Source organism: Pollachius pollachius, assembly GCF_949987615.1.
Source record: "Pollachius pollachius genome assembly, chromosome: 11".
NCBI classification, from domain to species: domain Eukaryota; kingdom Metazoa; phylum Chordata; class Actinopteri; order Gadiformes; family Gadidae; genus Pollachius; species Pollachius pollachius.
Window position 1 is genome coordinate 3,257,047 of NC_136944.1, and position 23,815 is coordinate 3,280,861.

The 23,815-nt window shown below is 52.0% G+C and overlaps 1 protein-coding gene across 2 annotated transcripts in view; it reads left to right on the plus strand.

Moving 5' to 3' along the window:
- Positions 1 to 3,680: 3,680 nt before the first annotated feature.
- LOC307082287 (nucleosome-remodeling factor subunit BPTF-like) overlaps positions 3,681 to 23,815 on the plus strand; it is a 30,349-nt gene continuing 10,214 nt past the window's right edge. Inside the window, exons 1-21 of one of the 2 annotated variants that reach the window (XM_079745803.1) lie at positions 3,681 to 4,381; positions 5,741 to 6,557; positions 8,300 to 8,520; positions 9,117 to 9,281; positions 9,606 to 9,758; positions 10,712 to 10,843; positions 11,597 to 11,679; positions 11,975 to 12,342; positions 12,974 to 13,105; positions 13,847 to 13,976; positions 14,407 to 14,542; positions 15,038 to 15,244; positions 15,529 to 17,116; positions 18,465 to 18,589; positions 18,831 to 18,962; positions 19,394 to 19,547; positions 19,923 to 20,046; positions 20,343 to 20,622; positions 22,017 to 22,135; positions 22,500 to 22,581; positions 22,706 to 23,719. In XM_079745803.1, coding sequence (XP_079601929.1) covers positions 3,871 to 4,381; positions 5,741 to 6,557; positions 8,300 to 8,520; positions 9,117 to 9,281; positions 9,606 to 9,758; positions 10,712 to 10,843; positions 11,597 to 11,679; positions 11,975 to 12,342; positions 12,974 to 13,105; positions 13,847 to 13,976; positions 14,407 to 14,542; positions 15,038 to 15,244; positions 15,529 to 17,116; positions 18,465 to 18,589; positions 18,831 to 18,962; positions 19,394 to 19,547; positions 19,923 to 20,046; positions 20,343 to 20,622; positions 22,017 to 22,135; positions 22,500 to 22,581; positions 22,706 to 23,719 — 6,673 coding nt within the window. In that variant the 5' untranslated portion in view covers positions 3,681 to 3,870. The remainder of the gene's footprint in view (positions 4,382 to 5,740; positions 6,558 to 8,299; positions 8,521 to 9,116; positions 9,282 to 9,605; positions 9,759 to 10,711; positions 10,844 to 11,596; positions 11,680 to 11,974; positions 12,343 to 12,973; positions 13,106 to 13,846; positions 13,977 to 14,406; positions 14,543 to 15,037; positions 15,245 to 15,528; positions 17,117 to 18,464; positions 18,590 to 18,830; positions 18,963 to 19,393; positions 19,548 to 19,922; positions 20,047 to 20,342; positions 20,623 to 22,016; positions 22,136 to 22,499; positions 22,582 to 22,705; positions 23,720 to 23,815) is intronic. The other variant, XM_079745804.1, reaches the window with a different exon arrangement.

A 23,815-nucleotide genomic window follows, 5' to 3' on the forward strand; every position in this document is an offset into this window, starting at 1 on the left:
GCATGCTCAGGCTATGGCCCTATGTGAGGCCAATGACATATCAGTGCCAGAGCCATCCTCTTTCCAGAAGAGGAAGGCAAAACGGATGGAAGACTTTGTTGTCGAGTCTTCTCGTGGGGCAGGTAGTGAGGTTAGTCATTCCTCAAGGTTAGAAGACCTTAAACAAAAATTATTCTTTCCTTGTTTAGATACAATGATTTCAGAAATTGATAAAAGGTTTTCTGATGTGAATGAAGAATTGCTGGAAGGAATTATGGCGTGCTGTCCAACGTCTAACAAATTCCTTTCTGAGCCAGATTTGACAGCACTGGCACTTCACTATCGCATTGACCTTAAGTCAGAAGAGGTGATAGCCAGAAATTTTTTGAGGCACAGAAAAGAGGGTGGTGGTGATGTTGGGAACATGCTTGCAGTATATAACCTGCTAGATGCGGAAATGTTCCCCTCTCTCAAGGCAAGGTAAAGTAATTATCACATACAAAACTAATCCTATATTGATGAAAGCCCCCCCCCCCCTAACATTTATTAGCTCACGTTAGCCATCAATCTAAAGCCACAAATATTATCTGATCAATCTTTGTACATTAGATTATTATTCATAGATTAGAAAACAAAAGGAGATCGTCAATACTTGGGAATAACTGGGAATGAATGAAACGCGCATGCGCATTTAAAAGACAGCGTCTACAGGAAGTGCGTCATTATTGCGCATCTAGGACCCCGAGTCGATCTGGCAGCCGAGTCAATCCTGTACCCACACCGGCTCGCTATTCTCTTAAAGACACACACTCTCACACACACACACACACACACACACACACAGTGCAGGGCAATACATTTGACATTTCAGATTCTTCAGTTCAATTCATTTTACATTTCTGCATCTTTAACAATTCTTTGCGCTTTTCATTCAGCAGTCACTTTATTTGTTTCCAACCATTAACTTTTTCTTAAATGGTGTGCATGTTTACATTGTTTACTCCATTTAGACTTTTGAACTTTTGTTCAAATCCCTTCACTTGATTTAAGCCATTTAAGGTTTCTTTATGTCTTAATCTATTTGGCTTTATTAAAAAATATTTTCAACCTCACTTTGTACTACAGCACACACTTTTTACATCTAGATTCAACTTGGGTTTTGGATTGTCGGGGCCGTTAAAGTAGTTAACTATTATTGATACTAACCGGGAGCTAGTTCTGATCTGCGCAGACTTCATACGTCATACTTGTTAGGAAGGCCGGAGTTGCTCGCAACCATTCACAACCTAACATGATTGTCATTTCACGCGTGAATGGACGAGCAGTGTTGGTGCCACCTCCTCGTAGGCGGCCTCTGGTGCCATTTCGGTGAAGAGAAACTATGACACATTGCCGTTGCTATGCAACCTTGACTGGGAGAGTCGTGACGTCCTAAGTCGGCGCAGTTCCGCATTGGCATAATGCTTCTTTATAATAGTTCAACAATCCAAAACCCAAGTGGAATCTAGAAGGAAAAAGTGTGTAGTTAAAAACCTGTGCAGCTTTTACTTCTTCGCCACCTACAGAGTTTGTCAAGTACGATCATTCAAAACCCCCATGTTATTTTCCATAGACATTTTAAACATGGAACCAAAGAGCCTTGGAGGCGGGACTTATTCTTCAGAGGTCTATTGGAGTGAACAGGGATATCTACTCCTGGGACTCCATGAATCGAGGGACCCGTCCACAGCCCGCTAAAACAGCTGCAATACCAGGCTTGGCCGCTGAGCACTGGTGGCTTGCGGAAGTATGCACTGCTCCTGGGGGCCTGGGTTCAGCCCCCCCACCCCATCAACGGTCGACTTTCTGCTCGACTTGCTGTCGGACCAGCAGTCCGCCTCCGAAGAGGATGTTGTGTCACCGTTCGTCTTTAGGACTCTGACGTGTGGAAGCCGTTGTAGTCAGTGATATTCGTTTGCCTGACTGTTACCCTAATTCTCGCCAGTATTTCATGGAACGGTGTGGAAAAGCAGAAGTCGTCTATAATTGACGTACAGGGCACCACTGAGAGGGGCCGTGAGGGGAATCCTACAGCTCAGTGTCTGTCTTATGCAACACAGTTGAGTTCATCTTTAGGACTGAGCCGATGTCACTGAAAGTAAAGACAGACTCAAAGGGCGAGATACGATACGATGACCCCGTCTGGCCCCGGGCCCCCTTAGGGAAGGGGAACACTTCATTGAAGAAACCTTGAGAGGAAGGGAGGACTCCAGGAATCATCCCTTCATTAGACACTTCTCATTCATTCATTTTCACAGAGGCCAAAATCAGATTTTAAATATAATAGGAAATAGTTGGGGGGAGAAAGCACGCCAGGGTAGGCTAATATTGCAAGACTCGTGTTCGATATTCATGCAGAGGCCCACAATGAACATAAATGTAATGACTTCGTTATTCTCCTGGGACACACGTGGATGTCAGGAGGACGGTAGGAGACCTTCAGCCCAACATGAATATTGATAACTTTCGTTGGTAAAACATATCAAATGTCTAGTTGCTGTAAATGTAGACATGCGCACCGAAGTACTCGCATGATTCTGGTAATTTCTGGGGTTTTATCTTCGTCATTGATTGCACTTACACAACGTGTAATGAAGTACACGGTGGCAGTCAATTATATGCATCGAGCTGACTCTTTTGGTAGCTAAATGAATGTAATTTTCTGCCACCGTGTGATGTCAAATACGCTTGGCGGTGTCCAACACACGTCCACTGTGTTGACGACATGCAGCGCTTTGCTGCCCCCGTGTGGTGACAAGTAGGTGGTGTAGTGCGGTGCTGACCTTTTGTGGTGACCAGTAGGCGGTGTAGCGCGGTGCTGCCCCCGTGTGGTGACGAGTGTGCGGTGCGGGGCTTTGCTGCCATAGTGGGTGACCAGTGGGCGGAGCACCGCTTTGAGGGAAAAACGTGTAATAAAACGTTGTTATCAATCGATAACCAAGTAAACCAGAACGTTTACACCGCCAGTTAACCTTTAAGTCCAACAGCATTAAGCCGCTGAGTGATGTTCAAAGACGTCAACATTGTTTTACTAGTTTGGTTCAAGTCTCATCTTTCAATGTTGAAATCGTTGCGATACTGTGTACGAAGTGTCCCATATTTATATTGTAGCGACGTAGTTGGTACATATCGATGTCACAGTTTACAACTACCGACCCACCTCATATAAAATCATTAATATAAAATTAAAATTGTACTTCGTTGTCGGCAGGATTCGAACCTGCGCGGGAAGATCCCAATGGATTTCTAGTCCATCGCCTTAACCACTCGGCCACGACAACTCGATACCATATATGTGGTTTATGCAAAAATTGTAGAGTGGTTAAACCATGTAAATTAAGGTAGTTTAAACAGGTCATTCGTTATTTGAATTAATCTTTTATACACGCAGGTGATCAAGATAACACGTAAAGACAAGCCCTGCCTGTCAACACAAAATAAGGAAATAAGCCTATCCTCAACTAAACCTATCCTTTACTACCACAACACACTTATATTGTTTCCCCAAAAATATAGAATGATATGAAATACGATTTATTAATAAATATTAATAATAATAATATAATAATAATAATAATATACAATTCCCGTTGGTCCCTCCCATTGGTGGACGGCAGACCACGTGACTCCGGGTTCTTCACGGCGGAGAGAGGAGACAAAGATGGCGGCTCAGTGAGGCGCGGAGCGGGACGCCGGGCCAGGGACTATAGCATCACACACCGGGGCACCAGGGACCGCAGGACCGCGTCTACCCACCACACACCCCGCCACCGTGCTCCGCACACCACGCTTGATCGGACCTTCAACGGCTGAGAACCCGCAAAGAAAGATAACCCCAGCCAATTTGTTACCATGAGAGGGAGAAGGGGCAGGCCGCCCAAAGCCCCGCCGGCCGAGGAGCAGCGGAGCCCGGCCCCGGTGCACGGGCTCAGACCCCGCAGGAACCTGAAGCCCCGGGCCCGGGACAGCGGGGACGAGGACATCGAGAGCCCCAAGAGGGAGAGGTCCAAGTCGACCCGGGGGAGGAAGCGGGGAGGCGCGGGGGGGGGGACAACACGGGGCCGGGGCCGAGGCAGGGGGGCAGGCCGCGGCAGAGGGAGATGTTCGGCCGCCTCCAGGACCCTAGTGTACGACGACCACGAGAGTGAGGACGACGAGGACGACGCGGTCAGCCTCCGGTCAGAGGAGGAGGAGGTGGTCGAGGAGGATCCCGTGTCCGAGGAGGAGGCGGAGGAGGAGGAGGAGGCCCTGAAGGAGGAGGTGGAGGGCTTGGAAGATGTGCTGCTGGAGGAGGATGAGGCTGTTGATGGGGATGACGGTGCCAGCCACTGCACTGAGAGCAGCGGCCACACCAGCACCCCGGGTAAACAATCACCGGGTGTCCCGCTTCGGTCACGGCAGGGCGGGTGTGGGGACCCAGATGTCAGGGCAGGTGTTGGGGTTCCAGATGTTAGGGGGGGGGGGGCAGATGTGCAGGGGGTGTTGGGGCAGGTGTGGTGGGCCCAGGTACTTCCAGGTGTGGTGCGCCAAGGTGTCAGGGCAGGTAAGAGGGGTCAGGTGCCCCAAGGTGTGGGGGGGGCTCCAGGTAGGTGTGTGTGTGTGTGGGAGGGGGGGGGGGGGCGCAGATGTGGTGCGCCCAGGTGGGGGGGGGGGGGGGGGGGTCAGGTGTGCCCAGGTGTGGGAGGCCCAGGTGTCAGGCCAGGTGTGGGGGGCGCCAGGTGTCCACTCCTGAGGAGCAGGGAGCTGTATTGTTCAAAATGGAGACTAATATGTATGAAGCAGGCCTCAGTCAGGGCACTAGAGTGCTGCAGGCTGGCTGAACACCCGACGGGTACTCGGGTCGCCTCAGCACAGCACCGGTCCATCATGAGACGGTTTATAACCCGTCTCCGTGTGTGTACTATACGAGGTGTTGTCAGCGGAGGTCTAGCGTTAGCTCGTCGCTAGGCTAGCTGCAGCTAGCGCGGAACTAACGTCAGCTTGGCGCTAGCACGCTCCGGCTAATACTAACGTGCTGTCATCCGTACGTTAGCAGTAGCTGCAGCTAACCTAGCGACGAGCTAACGTTAGCAAACTCTAGTGACGTGCTAACGTTAGCTCGTCGCTAGCTGCAGCTAATGCTAACGGACTGTCATATGCACCAGGACACGTCGAAAACAACAATGGCAAGGGTCTGTTGAGGAAACGGTTATTTTATCTGATGTTTTCGCCTTTTATTATTTATACTTAAGAAATACAATTATTAAATGTGCCACGTTTGCAATTCCCTGAGGCGGAATAGTTGTTAAGAGCGCTTTTACCTAACATACGTTTTAAATCATGCACAAAATATATAAAGTGTATTCTGGCTTCTCTAATGAATTCAACAGTGGTTTTACTTAGGTAGCATCACTACTGTGTGTAGACATATGGAGTAGTTTTGGACAAACGTCTTAAAGTTTTAATTAGATGGTATTAATGAGAGGATGCTCGTCAGCCAACACAAGGCTTCCTCTGTGATGCTTTATGAGCAGTGTTCTGCGTTTACGTGATTAATATTTTAAGCTGAATCCCTTTTAGAGTACAATATCTATAAAGCAACTGCACATCCAACGTTATGAGTACTATATATATATTATAAAACAAAGCTTCTTTTATTACGAGAGGTTCTCTTTTTGCTCTCAGCTAAGGCCTCCCATATGGACTCTCTGTTGACGTGTTCTTGGCTGTGTTCTTCTGTCAGGGAGAAGGAGACCCCGGGCCCCCCGGGCCCGCACCCCCCTCCTGGAGCAGAAGGAGGTGCCGCCCCTGGTGCTCCCCGAGAGCTCGGATGACCTCCTGATCCCCCGGAGGGAGCTCCTCAGCGTGGCCTCCGTCTACGAGGTGCTCCGCAGTTTCAGCGGCGTGCTGCGGCTCTCGCCGTTCCGCTTCGAGGACTTCTGCGCGGCGCTGGTGGGCGGGGAGCAGTGCACGCTGGTGGCCGAGACACACATCGCCCTCCTCAAGGCCATCCTGCGCGAGGAGGACTCCTCCAACACCTCCTTCGGCCCCGCCGACCTCAAGGACTCGGTTAACTCCACGCTGTACTTCGTGGACGGCATGACCTGGCCCGAGGCCGTGCGGGCGTACTGCGAGAGTGACGGCGAGTACCGCCACGTCCTGCCCTGGCAGGAAGGGGAGGAGTTCCCCTACGGGCCACTGCAGAGCAAGGTGAAGGTGCTGCAGTTCCTCACAGACCAGTTCCTCACCACCAACATGGCGAGGGAGGAGCTGATGTCGGAGGGGGTGGTGATCTCCGACGACCACTGCCGCGTGTGCCACCGGCTGGGCGACCTGCTGTGCTGCGAGACCTGCTCGGCCGTCTACCACCTGGAGTGCGTAAAGCTGGCCGCCGTGCCGGAGGACGAGTGGCAGTGCGAGATCTGCGCGGCGCACCGCGTGGCCGGCGTCACGGACTGCGTGTCCGAGATGCAGCGCAGCCGGCCGTACATCCGGGCAGAGCCGGTGGGATATGACCGGCACGAGAGGAAGTACTGGTTCCTGAACCGCAGGATCATAGTGTGAGTGCGTGTGGTGGTGGTGGTTGTTGTTGTTGTTGTGGTTGCTGATCAGTTATTGGAGTCATGTTTAATAATCGAATGGATTTAGAATCCACACTTTCACATATTGAGTAATTATTTCTTATAAAAGGATACAAAAATTACCTTATAAAATTGATTATTTCAAGTCCATTCACCAAATATATTGAATGTAAACTCTACTATTTACATTAATTATATGTATAAACTATCATCAATATATATATATATTTTTAAACCTTGTGATCCTTCTGATCACTTCCTGACACAGTGATGGACTGGCAGTTGAAGGGTTGCAGATGGTTGCAGATCCTGAGAGTTGAGGATCTGTCTGTCTGACACCATATGGTGTGCGTGGGAGAACAGGCATGTTAAAGTGTCGACTCCTCTCTAACTCGCTGTGTAACGCCACTCGACTCAAGGGAGCAGAACCAGTTAACATTCAGGCTGGCCCCCATTGGTTCAGCCTCGGCACTATCATGGTCGGAGTGTTCACTGGCGGTTTAAGAAGCCATCTCTCAGAGTAGTAATTCAGTTTGCGCTGAGGGAATGTCCCACGTGCTGCAGTGTAAGTACCCCAGCAGAGCTCAGGTCCCGAAGAGATTGCAACGCTTCCCTGCTTCACAGGTTCAACCCATTCAGGGAAGTGGTTTGAATGTGAACTAGTAATGCGCGATATAAACGATAAAAAAATGGCCTACGATAGATTTTAATTCTATCGCTCTATCGCGATAATGCATGTTGATGACGCAAAATACAATGTTTAATTTTTGGTTTGGTGCGGTTCCATTTCACATTGCAATTTTCGCAAAAGTGCCAGAATTTGTCAACTAACTCGCATGTGTGCAAAGAACGTTAAATCATTGGACAAAAAGGTCCGGGGGGGGGGGGAAGCACCGGTGAAAGTAAACAATCATGGATATCCAGCGTGATAAACATTGATCTGCGGAGCGATCCAACTCCTTCTCCCTCATCCTGACTCGGAATGTGTTAAATGCATCGGAATTTTTAAGTTATGTTTTCCAGCATACTTTTCACTTTCTTTTGTCGGACCGTCGGGTGGTGGCTCAACATGGAGCTAAGAGGAGAGGGAATGTCTTTTGGATATCGGACCCAAATATCCAATAGACGTTCCGTCTCCTCTTTGCTCCATGTTGAGCAACGTCTCCGAGACCACCTCTCCGGCTGGGTCAACCTCCTTTTGATCGATAAAAATATCACGTAATCGACAAAAATCTTAACAATCAATGATCGATCATCAATTAATCATGCCCATCCCTAATTGTCCGTGTCTGTTCCTTATCTAAAAAGACACCTGCTTTTCCTGTTCTCTGCATCTTGGGTGGCATTTAAGAACCAAGGACTTAAACTAAGTGTAGTGCCTTTTAGAATGGTTTGCACTTAAGGAAAGAAACCCAATACTAATTTTATTTATCTGCAACATTATGTTGAATGATTACAGTGTTTCACAATAAATGTTCTCGAAATGACATGCTATATTTCTCTTTTTTTAAAATACATTTAGCAGTTTGGCTTTCCTTAGAGTCTATGTAACCTGTTTTGAAACGGTTATTTTATGATTTTATATCATGATATATATCGTTATCGCAAGATGCTGCAATGTATATCGCAATATGGATTTTAGGCCATATCGCCCATCCCTAATGTGAACCAGTCAATTCCAATACTTAGTGTGTTTTTGTGTGTCTCTCTCTCTCTCTCAGTGAGGAGGAGGGGGAGAAGGAACAGAAGGAGGTGTGGTACTACAGCACCAGGCAGCAGCTTGAGGAGCTGATGGAGGTGCTGGATGGGCAGTACTGGGAGGTGGACCTGTGCGCCGCCCTGGAGGAGGTGAAGGAGGAGGCGCACGCGCACATGGACGTCACCGACGAGCTCACCGGCAAGGCCCGGGGAAACAACAAGGCCTACCTCACCGCTGCCAACGGTGAGCTGGGGCGCCCCCTGCTGGGAGGAGAGCAGAGGAGGACCTCAGTGGGGGTCCTTCCTTTTAGGGAGGGTTCGGAGAGCAATGAGGGCCGTCATTTACAGAAATGATAGAATTACAGGGAAATATTTTCAATACAAAAAGAGGAGGATACCTCTTGTCTATGGTGATGGGGGGCTGACCTGTGGGGGGACCCCCTCGAACAGGGGGTCTTAAGAGGCGGCCATTCAAGATCCCCGCGAGACACTAAAACTCTGTTGCGATAAGTTGTGAACTCTTTCAACTCACTTACCGTCTGTAATGGAGTTGAAAGAAATGACCGCTTGGTCCACAATAAAAATATACTTACAATTTAAATTTTCATTAAATTTATATTCCATGTCGTTTAGCATTGATCCCAAAAAAGCCACATTGTTTTCACATATTATGAAGCGGGTATGGGTTCGGCATCTCGGGGAACCAAACCCAGTACCTTCCAGTTGGGAGTCGATCAACCTAACCAGGAGACCGCCCCCGGAATCCTACATCCTAAAAATAAACTCAAGTCATAGGATTGGTTTAGTTTATTATCTTTCCTTTCCTTGCGGTGTTTGCAGAGATTATCACGGCGCGCCTGAAGCTGAAGCGAGAGGAGCAGGAGGCCAGGAAGAGAGCGGAGGAGGCAGAGAAGGCCAAACCGGAGTTGGAATGCGCCCCAGATAGAGCAGAAGGCCCCTCACAGCCTGAGGAGCCGGGAGGAGAGGAGGGCTCGGGGCTGGAAGGTGAACCTCATGCTGCTGCTGTTCCTGCAGTCTTTGTGTCTTTCTTTATTCTTGTCTCCTTCTTGCTGTATGAGTTTCTTCTTTCTCTCGTTCGCTCCTTTTTCACATGAAGCAAATTCACTTTACTTTATCAATATCAGGCGGAATTGCTCTGCACAATTTAATGTGTTTATCTAAGTGTTTTATATTTTATTTAATCTTGAGCAGATGATTGTAAGCTAAAACAATTGCAGCATGATTGTTTTATCATACCAAAGACCTAAACGCAAAAAAAACGAGATGAAAACGTTTAATTGACTCTTTATGTTATTTTACCTCCTGTAGATGTCTGTCCTACAGCGCCTCCTGCTGGAGAGGAGGACAGCAGCGACCCGACCCTTAACCCTGCCATGGACCCCTCGGACTCAGCCCATGTTGACCCCGCCTCCAGCCAGGAGAACCTCGCCCCCTCTGGAGAGACCTCACAGGAAGAGACCGGTATGCTTAAACCTTAAATAAACCTGCATAGCATCACACCAGAACACTACGGTTAGGGTCAGGGCTAACCCTGGTAGATGAGGTCTGTGTCTCAATTCAGGGGACGCATCCTTCGAAGGCTCCATTCAAAGGCCGATTGCGTCACTGCGACGCGTCAAGGCTGTCCCATTTCGAAGCCTCCTTCAAATGCGACCGACAAATGCAGCTTTCTTTTCCCGAATTTGAAGGATCCACCGGCTGGATCCTTCACGGCCCAACGTATCCCAAGATTCATTGCGCGTTGAATTTTTTTAGAAATGGCGTCGGAGAGAGTGGAAGCGGCAGTTGCAGCAAGTTACATATTTAATGACAAAACTATGTAAAAACATTTTATTATATTAAAATAAAGTTGGGACTATTTTAAATTTGTAACTTTATTGTCAAAGTTCAATGACATTAACACGAGCCATATAACGTTAAACTAATTAACGTTATATTTTATATAGTTATATAATGGCTCCATATTTCTCGTCCGCCGTCCGGTTTGAACCGCAGCTGTCAGGGTTGCTAGGTGACAGGAGCAGCGCGTCGTCACGCGAGGTAAAGGGTGTTAACGGCTTGTTACGCAAACTGGAAATGCTCCGTAGGCCAGACCGTCTCATTTAAAAACGTTTGTTCGGCCTTCGGCCCGGCCTTCACAGTCTACGAAGGCCACACCTTCATAGACCGCATCCTTCGAAGGATGCGATCCCTGAATTGAGACACAGCCGTAATAATTCAAGTGTTCACCCAAAGTGTCCTGCAGTGGATCGAGATGCATGTTATTGAGGAGCAGTAAGGGTCAGGGGTGAGGTTGACTGCTGGTCAAACTGCTGACCACGGGGTTCGAACCCAGAACCTCCTGGCTGCGAGGCAGACCCCCTAACCACCCACATCATACCAGCTCTAACCTGAATTTGTAATCCATCTGGCAGATACGAGTGGGAAGGAGGTGGAGGGGCCCCAGCCCGCTGAGGAGCAGACCAACGGGGCCCTCAGGGTGCCGGAGGAGCCCGACCTGACGGACCGATCCTCCCAGTGGTCCTTCACCAGCAAGGACGGATCAGGTGGGTGGTTCCACCCCGGTGGCACTGGGCCAGGGAAACTGTCTTCTAGTAGTCAGAGAGTTAGACACCATATTGATGAAGTTCCCAACATGCTCATGAGTTCACCGTTCAGTCGGCACTGGGTTAACTGTCGAGCAGGGGGTCGTTCAGTTAAATTTTATGGAGATGGGAGTATGGTACAACTAGTAACTAACCCCTTCTCACTTTTAAAACATAATTTTGATCTTATATTTTGTCTTCTTCATTAATTAAGATGTAAAAAAGATGAGTAAATGCCTTGATTTCACGACGATACAGTACCATTCAACGACCACAATATGGAATATTGCTCAGCCCTTCTTATAGTCTCCTGTACTCCTCAGCAACCTTTCATTGATACCAAACTGGATATCTTTGTGCCATTAATAAAAAAAAAAAACGATTCTTATGGTACTGTTATCAATAATCAATAATAATCCTTGTAAATATCATAGTGGCAGCAACATTAAACCAACGCAATATTTAATAAATTCAACCAAGATTCATATTTCACGTTTTTTTTGTTGTAAAAAATCAGCTCTTTCAGTGCTGGTCTAGGGAGGGTGGAGGGGCTTATTGCTCTAGAAAAGTAAAAGTTTCCCACCCTGCTACAGAGAGAATGCCGATGTGGGGGATTGAACCCGGAACCTTTGGGCTGGCGGTTGGGCTCTCTAACCACTAGACTAGACAGTCCTGCTTGGTGTGTCAACATTATGGTCTATTTCGTCTCTCCAGAGGAGGGAGTGAAGCTCTGTGGGGGAAGAGCAGCGTCCGGAGGACCTGGGGCTGTCGACCAATCGCTGAGCAGCAATAATGGGGTAAGGGTGTCTGATTGGACAGATCCTGACATGGAAGGAGCTGGTGACGCTGGACCCATGGTTCTGCCATGTGTTGGGTTTTGATAATTTTTCATGATTATATAAACTATTAAACTACAATACTAAGATAAGGCATTCTGACATTTGCATGGCAAAATGAAAAAAAATCGAAATAATGTGTACATATAGTGGGAAATATGTTTTTATTAATTTTATGATGATACATCAAAGCCCAACACCTCATTCTCCTGTCTCCCTCCTTTCACCCCTCCTGTCTCCGGTCTCCTCCCCCCAGCCGTCCCTCTCCCTGTCCCTCCCCCCGCCACCCCTCTGCTCTGACTCCTCCCTGGCCAAGGAGCAGGCGGAGCTTCGGGCCAACGCGGCAAACCTGTTCCGCCTGGGCCAGGAGGGGAAGTACCGCGTGTACCACAACCAGTTCAGCACCAACGTGCTAGCGCTGAACAAGCACCAGCACCGTGAGGACCATGACAAGCGCCGCCACCTCAGCCACAAGTTCAGCCTCACTGCCGCCGCCGACTTCCGCTGGAATGGCTCCATCCACGGCTCCCGCGTGCTGACGGTGTCCACGCTGCGGCTCACCATCATCCAGCTGGAGGGCAGCGTGCCCGGGCCCTTCATGCACCCCAACTGGGCTGCACACAGGTACACACACACACACACACACACACAAACACACACCCCAACTGGGCCGCGCACAGGTACACACACAGACACCCCAACTGGGCCGCGCACAGGTACACACACACACACCCCAACTGGGCCGCGCACAGGTACACACACGCACACCCCAACTGGGCCGCGCACAGGTTCACACACGCACACCCCAACTGGGCCGCGCAGAGGTTCACACACGCACACCCCAACTGGGCCGCGCAGAGGTTCACGCACACACACACACACACACACACACACACACACACACACACACACACACACACACACACACACACACACACACACACACACACACAACCGAACTGGGCCACGCACAGGTACACACGCACGCATGCACACACACCCCAACTGGGCTGCGCACAGGCACACACACACACACACATACACACACACACACACACACACACACCCCAACTGGGCCGCACACAGGTACACAACCCCCGCATGGCCGCACTGGTCAGCGTCTCAGATACCTGAGCTTAAGACGACGGGGACGCACTTCCTCACGCACATTCTGGTGTGTTTGTGTGTGTGTGTTCCTAACTGGTTGTGTGTGTGTGTGTGTTCCTAATTGGGTGTGTTTGTGTGTTCGTTCCAGGTCCAACTGGAACAAGGCGGTCCAGATGTGCAGTAAGGCCCGTGAGTTCGCTCTGGCCCTCGCCATCCTGGAGTGCGCCATCAAGCCCGTGGTCATGCTGCCCGTGTGGAAGGAGTCCCTCGGACACACCCGGTAACCTGGCAACCCCCGTAGCCCTAGCAACCCCCGTAGCCCCAGCAACCCTAGTAACTACACCCAAGCAGCTCATATGAACAGTAATGACCCGAACCATGGTTTTGACATGAGGTGTGATCGGGGTAATGTGATGTTAGTAACAATGCCTAATGATCTGGGTAATTTGAGTAATGATAATTATAATATGGGTATTGTTGGTAATAATAATATTAGTAGATTAGTAATGCTAACAAAGATTCAGTTCAACACATCAAAAAAGGTTAAGGTGCAAGGTGAAGAGAGACATTGAAGCTCATCGGGGCTCTGGATAGTCTAGTCTAACACTTAGGGGGATGGACTCAAGGACGGAATATTCTGGGTTCAAACCCCAACCCCTACCTTGCCCAGTGACCTCGATCGTGGCTTTCGATGATGATTAAATGGAGTCATGGTGCAGAAACTCACAGTGAACCATCCACATATTATTAATCATCCATCCCGTTATCACCTCTGACCTTTGTTCTCTTCCTTCATTGGTCTGTCTGTCCCTCTGTCTGTCTGTCCCTCTGTGTGTCTGTCCCTCTGTCTGTTTGTGTGTCTGCCTGTCTGTCCCTCTGTCTGTCTGTGTCTGTCTGTCGGTCCATCATGCTGTCCCTCTGTCCGTCTGTGTGTTTGTCCCTCTGTCTGTCCCTCTGTCTATCTGTCCCTCTGTCTGTGTGTCTGTCTGTCTGTCCCTCTGTCTGTCTGTCTGTGTGTCAGGCTGCACCGCATGACGTCGATGGAGCGTGAGGAAAAGGAGAAGATGAAAAAGAGGGAGAAGAAGCTGGAGGACGAGGAGACGCTTCAGCAGGCCACCTGGGTCAAGTACACCTTCCCCGTCAAGCACCAGGTACACACACACACACACACAGGCCACCTGGGTCAAGTACACCTTCCCCGTCAAGCACCAGGTACACACACACACACACACAGGCCACCCGAGTCAAGTACACCTTCCCCGTCAAGCACTAGGTACACACACACACACACACACACACACACACACAGGCCACCTGGGTCAAGTACACCTTCCCCGTCAAGCACCAGGTACACACACACACACACACACACAGGCCACCTGGGTCAAGTACACCTTCCCCGTCGAGCACCAGACACACACACAGGCCATCTGCATCAGGAACAGCTTCCCTATCAAGCACCAGGTACACACGCACTTCAACAAGCTTTAAAACAGTGCCATCCCACCTCAGTTCACCCAATGCCCCCATGCATGTTCCTTATGATCCTCTAACTCGGACCCCCTGTGGTGTCGTGACCAGGTGTGGAAGCAGAAGGGGGAGGAGTACCGCGTGACGGGGTACGGTGGGTGGAGCTGGGTCAGCAAGACCCACGTCCCCCGCTTCCTGCCCCGGCTGCCCGGCAACACCAACCCCAACTACCGAAAGGAGCTGGAGGGTAGGGACGCACGCACACAAACACACACATTTTATTTGAAAATTAACAAAAGCAAAATTTGGTTGCCACAGACTTTAGGCAAACTCTAAACAATAATTGATTTTCTGATAAAAATAATTTATTGACCATTTATTTGAATTACGTTTAAAAATCTATTAATCGCCAGCTGTTCCCCGCCCTAACCCCTCCTGCATATTCATACTGTAGTAGTTAAACTGATTCTGTATGGATTCTAGGCCTGATCACATTGCCCCATAGAACGAGGACATCTCTTATGGGGCTCTGGGTTGCTGGAAGGACAGTGTGGGGCTTGACTCGCTGAAGGGTACTGGGTTTAATCCCTGAGGTCTTCGGACAACCTGAAAGTATCAATCCACCAAACCCACACCTGATTGATATCGCCCCGTCTTCTCAGTCAATACAGGAGATCAGACCCCGTCCTGAACCGTCCTCACGTTGCCGTTCTCCTCCTCTGCTGTGTTTGGTGTTCTGCAGCTAAAGCCAGGCTAGAAGGAACACCGTCAGGCAGCACCAAGCCGGAAGACAAACCCACAACCCAGAGCAGCGGGGAGGACGAGAAGCCCCCACCCTGGGCCCACACCGGCGGGGAGAAGGAGAAGGAGGAGCAGCAGCAGGAGGAGAAAAAAACGGAGGAGGAGACAGAAACTAAGATGGAGGTCGTCTCCTCCAGTGGCAGAAAAGGTTGGCAGTTGAAATCCAAGTTGTTATTATTGTGTTCAAGTCACCTCATGTTGATTTGGTCTCTAGTTTTTCTTTCACCCTTAAATTTAGTTTCCTGTAGAGTAAAGTTCCCAATTACGATGCCTCTCTCAGGTAGTGGTCCATTTCAATGGATACCCGGTCCTTGCTATCAACCAGCCCGTTTCCAGTAGACCTCCTCTGAAACCCTCTTATCCTGCTGTGTGTGGTTCTTGACTCCTGACCCTCCGTGTGGTTCTTGACTCCTGGTTCTCTGTGTTTCACAGAGGAGCAGCAGGGAGCCTCCTCGCCCCCCACCGCCGCGGCTGGGCAGCCGGTGAAGGAGGAGGCCATGGAAACGGCCATGGAGGGCCCCGTGGAGACGGCCACGAGCCCCAAGGAGGGCACAGTGGAGAGGACCGTCGAGGGCCCGAAAGAGGGGGCTGTAGAGGGGGCCATGGAGGGCTCAATGCAGGGCCCCACACGGGGCCCCATCGAGGGGGCTATGGAGGGGGGCCCGACGGAGGTTCCAACGGAGGCTGCCACGGAGGGCCCCGGTCCCGTGGAGAGGCCCACAGAGGGGGCCGAGGAGGGGGCCAAGGAGGTCCCTGTGGATGATGCCGGGCAGGGCCCCAAGCCCTTCTACCACGACGTGGTGAACGTCAGCGAGGGCTTCCAGCTGCGCACGGCCTACAAGAAGAAGGTGCGCCCGTCGCGTCTGGACATGCTGCTGGAGCGCCGGGTCAAGCAGTTCACCCTGGAGGAGAAGCAGCGGCTGGAGCGCATCAAACAGGCTGCGCTGCTCGGCCGCTTCAGCAGGGCCAAGGCCGACACCCCCGAGGGCCCGCCGCCCGCGGCAACCCCCAACTCCACCCCCGCCACGGCGGAGGAGGAGAGCCCCCCGGGGAGGGAGGGGAGGGAGAGCGCGATAGTGAAGCGGCTGGAGTTCGACCAGGAGCAGACGGAGAGCCGGACGCGGACGTCAGGAGAGACGGACAACCTGGACGTGAGGTTAGGCGACGCCCCGCCCCACACGGAGCTGAACGGAGGGGTGCGGCCGGACGACGAGTCGGCCAAGCGGCCCCCACCGGACGCGGAGGGGGAGGGGCCACGGGCGGGCGAGAACGGCAGGAAGCGTCCGCTGGGGGAGGAGTCGGAGGACTGGGGGTCAGGGGTCAACGGGACGGCGGCCGACCCCCGGCCCAGCGCCAACGGGGGCGACCGGCCGCACGTCAACGGGACCGGAGCCCAGGCCGGCAGCATCCCGACCCCCGCCAAGCTCCCCCGCCTGGAGAACCACCTGGGCAGGGGCGACGGCGTCGTCACGGCGACCAGCAACAACCTTGGCACCGCGGCCCCCGCTGCCGCTGAGACCCCCCTCAAGACCGTCAGCCAGGTCACCACCATCACCACCGCCATCACCACGGTGACCACCACCTCCCACGCTGTGGTCTCCGGGAACGGCGCCCCTGCCTCGGTCTCCGTGGCGCGCTCGACGGCGCAGTGCAGCACCGTCACCACTATCTCCTCCGTCACCACGACGACGGGGGCAGGCCGGGGCCACCACCGGACGGTGTCGTCCCGGGCCAGCGGCTCCATGACGCTCAGCAAGGAGTACTCGACCCGCGACCGCGTCAGCCTGCTGCGCTTCTCCCGCTGCCGCAAGGCACGCTCGGGCACGGCGCTGCCCTCCTACCGCAAGTTCGTCACCAAGAGCAGCAAGAAGAGCATCTTCGTTCTGCCCAACGACCAGCTGCAGCGGCTGGCCCGCCGGGCAGGGCTCAGGGAGGTCCCCATCTTCAGCTACACCGCTAAGCCCGCCCCCGACATCTGGCCCTACCCCTCGCCCCGGCCCACCTTCGCCATCACCTGGAGGTCAGTGACCAGGAGGGGGGGGGTTTTTAGTTTTAGAACTTTAAGTGTGAACTGTCAGAATGGTTAAGGGTGGGGTTTTCTGTTGGGGGAGTTGATATGATACGAGGAACAGGTTCACCTGGATGTTCGTGTTTAGGTTAGAGTTGTTCCGATAACAATACTAGTATCGGAAATTCATCCGATGCTGCATTTTAGGCAGTATCGGCGGGTACGCAAGTCTATGCACCGATGTATAGACTGCATCTATGCACATCACGTGACTTCTTTACTGCACAGTAGGGTTGGGAATAATAATAGACTCTTCAATGCATCGCGATTCTCTATAGAACGATTCCGTCTCGATGCAGATCAATTAATAATCTGAATTTTAATTTAAAATGTTTTTGTTATTTTTTATTATTATTTATTTTTTAATTTGTTCACCTGCTGTAACATTCTGTTCGCCAGAGAGGGATAATTTTAGTAATTTTAAAATTAGTTAATTTATTTTCAGTGTGTATTGGTCACGATTGCGATTTAGCCTATGCATAGCATGAACGCAAACTCACAGCCAGACACAAGAACTCCTTCTAATTCAAGAGCAGCTTTTTCTTTAATGACATAGAATTGTGTTGTAATGCAAGCTGCATTGATCATTGCATTGTTCATAGAAAGTAATATTTGTGACAAAAGCTTTTTTCTCTAATAAAATATTAGATAAGTTAATTCATCTGTTGATGTCTTTAATGATCATCACAGAAGTAGAAAGTGATTAGCAAACTGAGTAGCAAACTCAGATCTATATATATATTTGGAAATCACGCATGGAAATGTACATCGATTTTTTTGTTGCATCGATAATTGTTTTAGAAACGTTGACCTCATAATCGGAATAGAATCGAATCGTTGACCTCTGAATCGAAATCGAATCGTGAGGTGCCAAGATATTCCCACCCCTACTGCAAAGGCAGAGAACACCGCAAACACTACAGTGTTATGCTGGTCGTTATTGTCAGAGGTGGGAAGTTGGAATGGGAAACGCGTCATCTCCGACCGACGAGTGTGAGAGCTACCAAGAAAAATATAGACTACAAGAATACAAATGTATATGCATACAAATGTATTCTTATAATTATAGATTTTAAATGTAAATGATCTAATTTTGAAAGATTTTAGACAGTTAGTGAACCGACTGCTGTCATCGTAAGAAAACCCTCCAATAAGAACAAGTGCAATTAGTAGTTACAATGCTAGATGCTGTATCGGTACTCTGTATCGGCCAATACTCTGGAATCGGTATCAGAAAGAAATGGTATGGGGACATCTCTAGTTGGGGTTAACCAATGGGTTTATCTCCCCCCCCCCCCAGGTACCGTCTCCAGACGGTACGCTCGCTGGCCGGGGTCAGCCTCATGCTCCGCCTGCTATGGGCCTCTCTCCGCTGGGACGACATGGGGGTCAAGCCCCTCTCTGCCATGGGGACCACCAGGAAAGGTAAACCCTTTCTGTCTCTCTCACCTTCCCTTGACCTCTCACTCACTCACGCACTCTCCTAGCCATCGTTCTCACTATGAATCTGTTAATGTAATAGCTTTGGCTCATTTACTCCACCAGTCTTTTTGCAAATGTACGCCTTTTCTGGGTTACTTCTGGTTTTGACCTGTTTATTTATAAAGTAGTAAACAACCATTAAACTGTATTGAAATTGAATTCCAATACCCACATTGCCCTGCAGAGACCACGGAGACAGACATCATCACCACGGAGATCATCAAGCGGCGGGACGTGGGGCCGTACGGGATCCGCTCCGAGTACTGCATCCGCAAGATCATCTGCCCGCTCAGCATCAGGGACACGCCCAGCAAAGGTACCTCCCCCCGTCTTCCTCTCAACCCCCTCCCCCCTCACCCATCCTCCCCTCCCCTCACCCATCCTCCCCTCCCCTCACCCATACTCTCCTCTCCCTTCCTCCCCCCCCCTCACCCGTCCTCCCCTCCCTCTCACCCACCCTGTGGTCGTCAGGGCGGTTGGGGGCTTCTGAGGAGGTGGTGTGCAGGGAGAAGGTAGATGATTTTAGAGGTGGGGGGGGTTGTCATGTCGTATGAGGGTCTTCAGGAGGGGGGAGGAGGTGTTCAGTAGTTATGGGGGTGGGTTTGAGGAGGTTGGAGGGAGGTCTTGAGGAGACTTGGGAGGTACAGAGGAGGTGTTCAGGAGATTTGATGTGGGGTATGGAGGAGGTACAGAGGAGGTGTAAAGGGGCGTGCGAGGAGCCGGTCTGAGACTGTTGTCCCCTTCCAGCAGAGACCCCCACCCCTCAGAGGAAGGGTCTGCGCTCCAGCGCTCTCAGACCCAGGAAGCCTGAACCCGCCAAGCAGACCGGCCCCGTCGCCGTGGAGACGTGGGTGACGGAGGAGGAGCTGGAGCTGTGGGAGATCAGAGCCTTCGCTGAGCGGTGAGGCCCCCACTAAAACTAGAGATATCAGCACCATGTGGACCCAGGGACCATTTCTTCAATAATGATTATTAGTATTATCGTGATAGAATAAAGATGATATGAGATGTTCCGATATGGATCCAGAGTGGAGACATGTCAAGAGTAATGTGGGGGGCATGTGGCTCAGGAGATGGAGCGGGTTGGCTGGTAACCGGAAGGTTGCAAGTTCGATCCCCGGCTCCTCCTAGCTGTGTGTCGAGGTGTCCCTGAGCGAGACGCCTCACCCTGACTGCTCCTGTCGAGCTGGCTGTCGCCCTGCATGGTGAATGTTCTTATAGAGTTACTATACTTTTGTGAATGGTCCTGACGTCTGTGTGTCCCCGGGTGGAGCAGGGTGGAGAAGGAGAAGTCCCAGGGCGTAGACCCCTCTAAGATGGGGGGCAGTCTGAAGACGGCCGAGGACGTCAAGGCTCACCTGGAGGCTCAGCTCAAACAGGCGCGGCTCGCTGCCCAGCAGGTAGACCCTTAACCTTAACCTGACCCTTACCCTTAACATGAACCTTACCTTGAACATGACCCTGCTTGTGAACCAAACAGGTATGACCCCAGGTTAACCCTCAACCTGCTAGTTAAGGTTACCTATTCTACTTTGTATTCTGAGTGCAACAGGAACAACACAACATTTAGTTTGATCCTATTCATCGTGATTTAAGGACCACTACACTACCCCTGCTGGTCCCAGCAGCAGCTGGTCAGCTTCCACCTTACCCTGACCCTGACCCCTCTCCTCATCTCCTCCACCTTGTGTTCCAGAAACGTCTGGAGCAGCAGAAGGCCGGCCTCACCACCTCCATCTCCTCCATCACGGCCACCTCCCCCGCCGTCTCCATGGCCACCTCGCCCTCCTCGTCCTCCTCGTCCTCCTCGTCCTCCTCCTCCACCTCAGCCCTGCGGGGGGCCGGGCTGACCCCCGGGGCCAAGCTGGTGCTGGCCTCCAAGCTCAGCTCCCCCGTGCCCTTCCAGAAGGACAAGGACCTGCACCAGTCCTTCGCCTCCTGGGTCAAGCAGGGGCAGGCCAGCCAGGCCGCCTCAGGTGAGAGGCCTGCTCGCTCACTCACCCTCTAGTGCGACTCTCTCACTTTCTCACTCACTCACTACATCTCACACACAATGTCTTCTCCAATGGGTTTGTTTGCTTGTTGTCAGTTCTTGGAACACACTGGCCGGCCCAACGCCTCTCTGGTCTCCACTGGTCTCTGTGTCATTCATCTGCGTTTAGCTATGAACACTCACTCACTCACTCACACACACTCATACTCTATATAAATATATTGTGTGAAGGCAGGGTTCTATCTAGTGCTGGCTAGGCTAGCGGTTGCAGGAGCTAGCGGTAGCAGTAGCCTCGGTGCGGTGGTGCGGTGCTTGACACCGGCTGTCCTGGTGTGTGTTGCAGCCGGTAGAAGGGGCGTCTCGTCGGCCAGGGGCCCCGTCGTCCCCAGGGCTGGGCCGCTCCTCGCTGCTAAACCGCCGCTGGCCGCTAGCAGCGAGGTCGAGGCGCCTGGCATTCCCGCCGCGCCCGGAGGTAGGGCGGGAGGCGGGACGACCTTTGTTATAGTTGATTACTTTATTTTTTCCCAATTTAATTAATTTGAATTGTAGTTTGCAAAAGCAGCATGGCTCTGCACAGGCATCTTGGCCCTGATCTGTTTTTGAACAACAACAATAAGAAGCTTGTTTTTATTGTTGGGACAGACCCACTGCTGGTTGATTTGAACAGAGTTCTGGAGGATTTCACTGTTAACGTGGCTTCTAGGATGATTCCCAATTCATAATTCACCTATTCATCCACCCGATGGTTCTGTGGTCGTCTTCTACAGCTAAATAGAGTATGTAAGGACTTGGCATGTCTGTGCTGCTTCATGTTCCAGTTTGACGGTTCATGTTGTACAGAATCAGAGGAACCTGCTCGGTCCGGTCTCCATGGTCCGATCAAAGCCTGAAGGCTCAGCTCTCACCCCGCCTGCTTTTCCTCTGTCCACGTTTCACCGGGAAATCACACTTTTATTTCTATTTCCAATGTCTTACGGAAGTAGGTTGAGATTGGAATGACATTGCATGTTGCTTTCAGTGAAAGATAAATGCTTGGTCTTCAAAACCGTAAAACCTTTTTGTTTAGCATCCTTACTTATACTAATCAACTAGGACAACTCTTTTTGTTTCAATCCACCCCTTATATCTATATCTATATCTATATATCTATATCTATATATATATATATATATATATATATATATATCTATATCTATATATATATATATATATATATATATATATATATATATATATATCTGGGATTAGTATTTTTTTTCATTATTATTAGAATCTCAATTTATTTATTGATTCCCTCGCCAAGCCTTTTGTTTGTGCATGGAATGTGCTCTGTGATAAAGTTTGGTACCTGTCTGATGTCTGCCCCTGTCCTCTCAGCAGGGGGCGCTCAGGACGCGGTGGGGATTTTCCCCTCCGGACCCCCGGCCAACCTGCGCACCTACAGCACCCTGCACCCCACCACGGGGAACCTCAACCTGAGGGCCTCCACACAGAAGGTCCGACACCCAGAGGGGCTCGCTCTCTCTGTCTCACTCTCTATTTCTCCTCTCTCTCTCTCTCTCTCTCTCTCTCTCTCTCTCTCTCTCTCTCTCTCTCTCTCTCTCTCTCTCTCTCTCTCTCTCTCTCTCTCTCTCTCTCTCTCTCTGCCTCACTGTCTCTCTCTCTCTCTCTCTGCCTCACTGTCTCGGTCTCTCTCTTTTTCTCTGCCTATCTTTCTCTGACTCTATTTCGTTGACTCTCTGTTGCTGTCTGTCTCTCCTCTCCTCCGTCACATCTGTAATTTCTCTCCGGCGTTCCTCATATCTGCGAGACGTCGCCACAGCAACCAGCTCTGACTCCTCCTCCTCCTCTCTGTTGCAGAACGTGGCGTCGTATCGCTCTCCGGTCCAGGGGGCCGCGCCCGGCGTCTCCGTGGCCGGAGGTCCAGTAGTGACCCAGCAAGGTAGTCTCAAACTCTGTGGTTCTGATATGCGCTCTCTAGCGTGTTGAGTTGACCTGTGAGACGGGGTTCTGCCCCAGTAGAACCAGGCTCATCAGGAGTTCCTCCCTGTTCTGTGTTTTCCTAGGTTCCCCCGGGTCGAATGCCGGCCCCGTTCAGACCGGCCTGATCCAGAGAACGGCCCAGGCCACGCCCCCCTCGGCCCCGCCCCCCAGCCCCCAACCCGGCCGGCCCCAGCAGGGCCAGGTGAAGCTCACCATGGCCCAGCTGCTGCAGCTCACCCAGGGGGCGCAGGCGGGGAACCCGGGCCTGACGGTGGTGATCCAGGGCCAGGGCCAGACCCAGGGCCAGCTGCAGATCCTCCCCCAGGGGGTCACCGTCATCCCCGCCCCCGGCCAGCAGCTGATGCAGGCCGCCATGCCCAATGGGGACGTCCAGCGCTTCCTCTTCACCCCCATGGCCCCCGGCGCTACGGCCCTGCCCCCCGCAGAGACCTCGGCTCCTCCCCCCATGGGCCCGACCCCCGCGGGCCCGGCCTCCGCCGTCCCACCGGCCCCTGTCCGGGCCCCCTGCCCCGCCCTGACTCCCAACACAACCCACGTCCCCTCCCCGACACAGGCGATAGCCCCGCCCCTGGTGGCCCCTCACCTGGCCCAGGCCGGGGCCCCCACCGTACCCCAGACCCGGGTGCTCACCAGACCCCCGCAGCCCCCCATGGCGTCCCCTCCGCCCACCTACGCACAAACCCAGACTCCGGTCCCTGGACCCGGTTCAGCACAAGCTACGGCCCCGCCCCCCCCACGGCAGGTCTTCACCGCGGCCCCGCCCCCTGCTGTGTCCTACGCCTCCCCCCCGACCCCCCTTACCCCTGCCCTCACTCAGGCGCCGGCGCCCCTGCAGACGCCCGTCGGAGCCCCCGCTGTGACGACGTTCCACACCTCCCCCCTGGCGGTCCCGGCCACATTCCCCTCGGCGGTCCCGTTCCCCGTCCGGACGCAGCCCGGTCTCACGGCCCCCCTCGCTGTCTCCCCCCCCGCTCCGGCCGCACTGCATGCCCACGCGGCCAAGCCCCTTTACGTTCCCATGGCGGCGGCGGTTGTCACGCCAGTCACGGCCACGGCGACCACGCCCTCAGTGCCAGGTAAGACCCGCCCGGACGCACGCACACACCTGCACTAGTACCGCCATGTTGTTCTGTTGTGTCACCGTCGTTCAGGGGTATCAGCTGTTTTGGGGT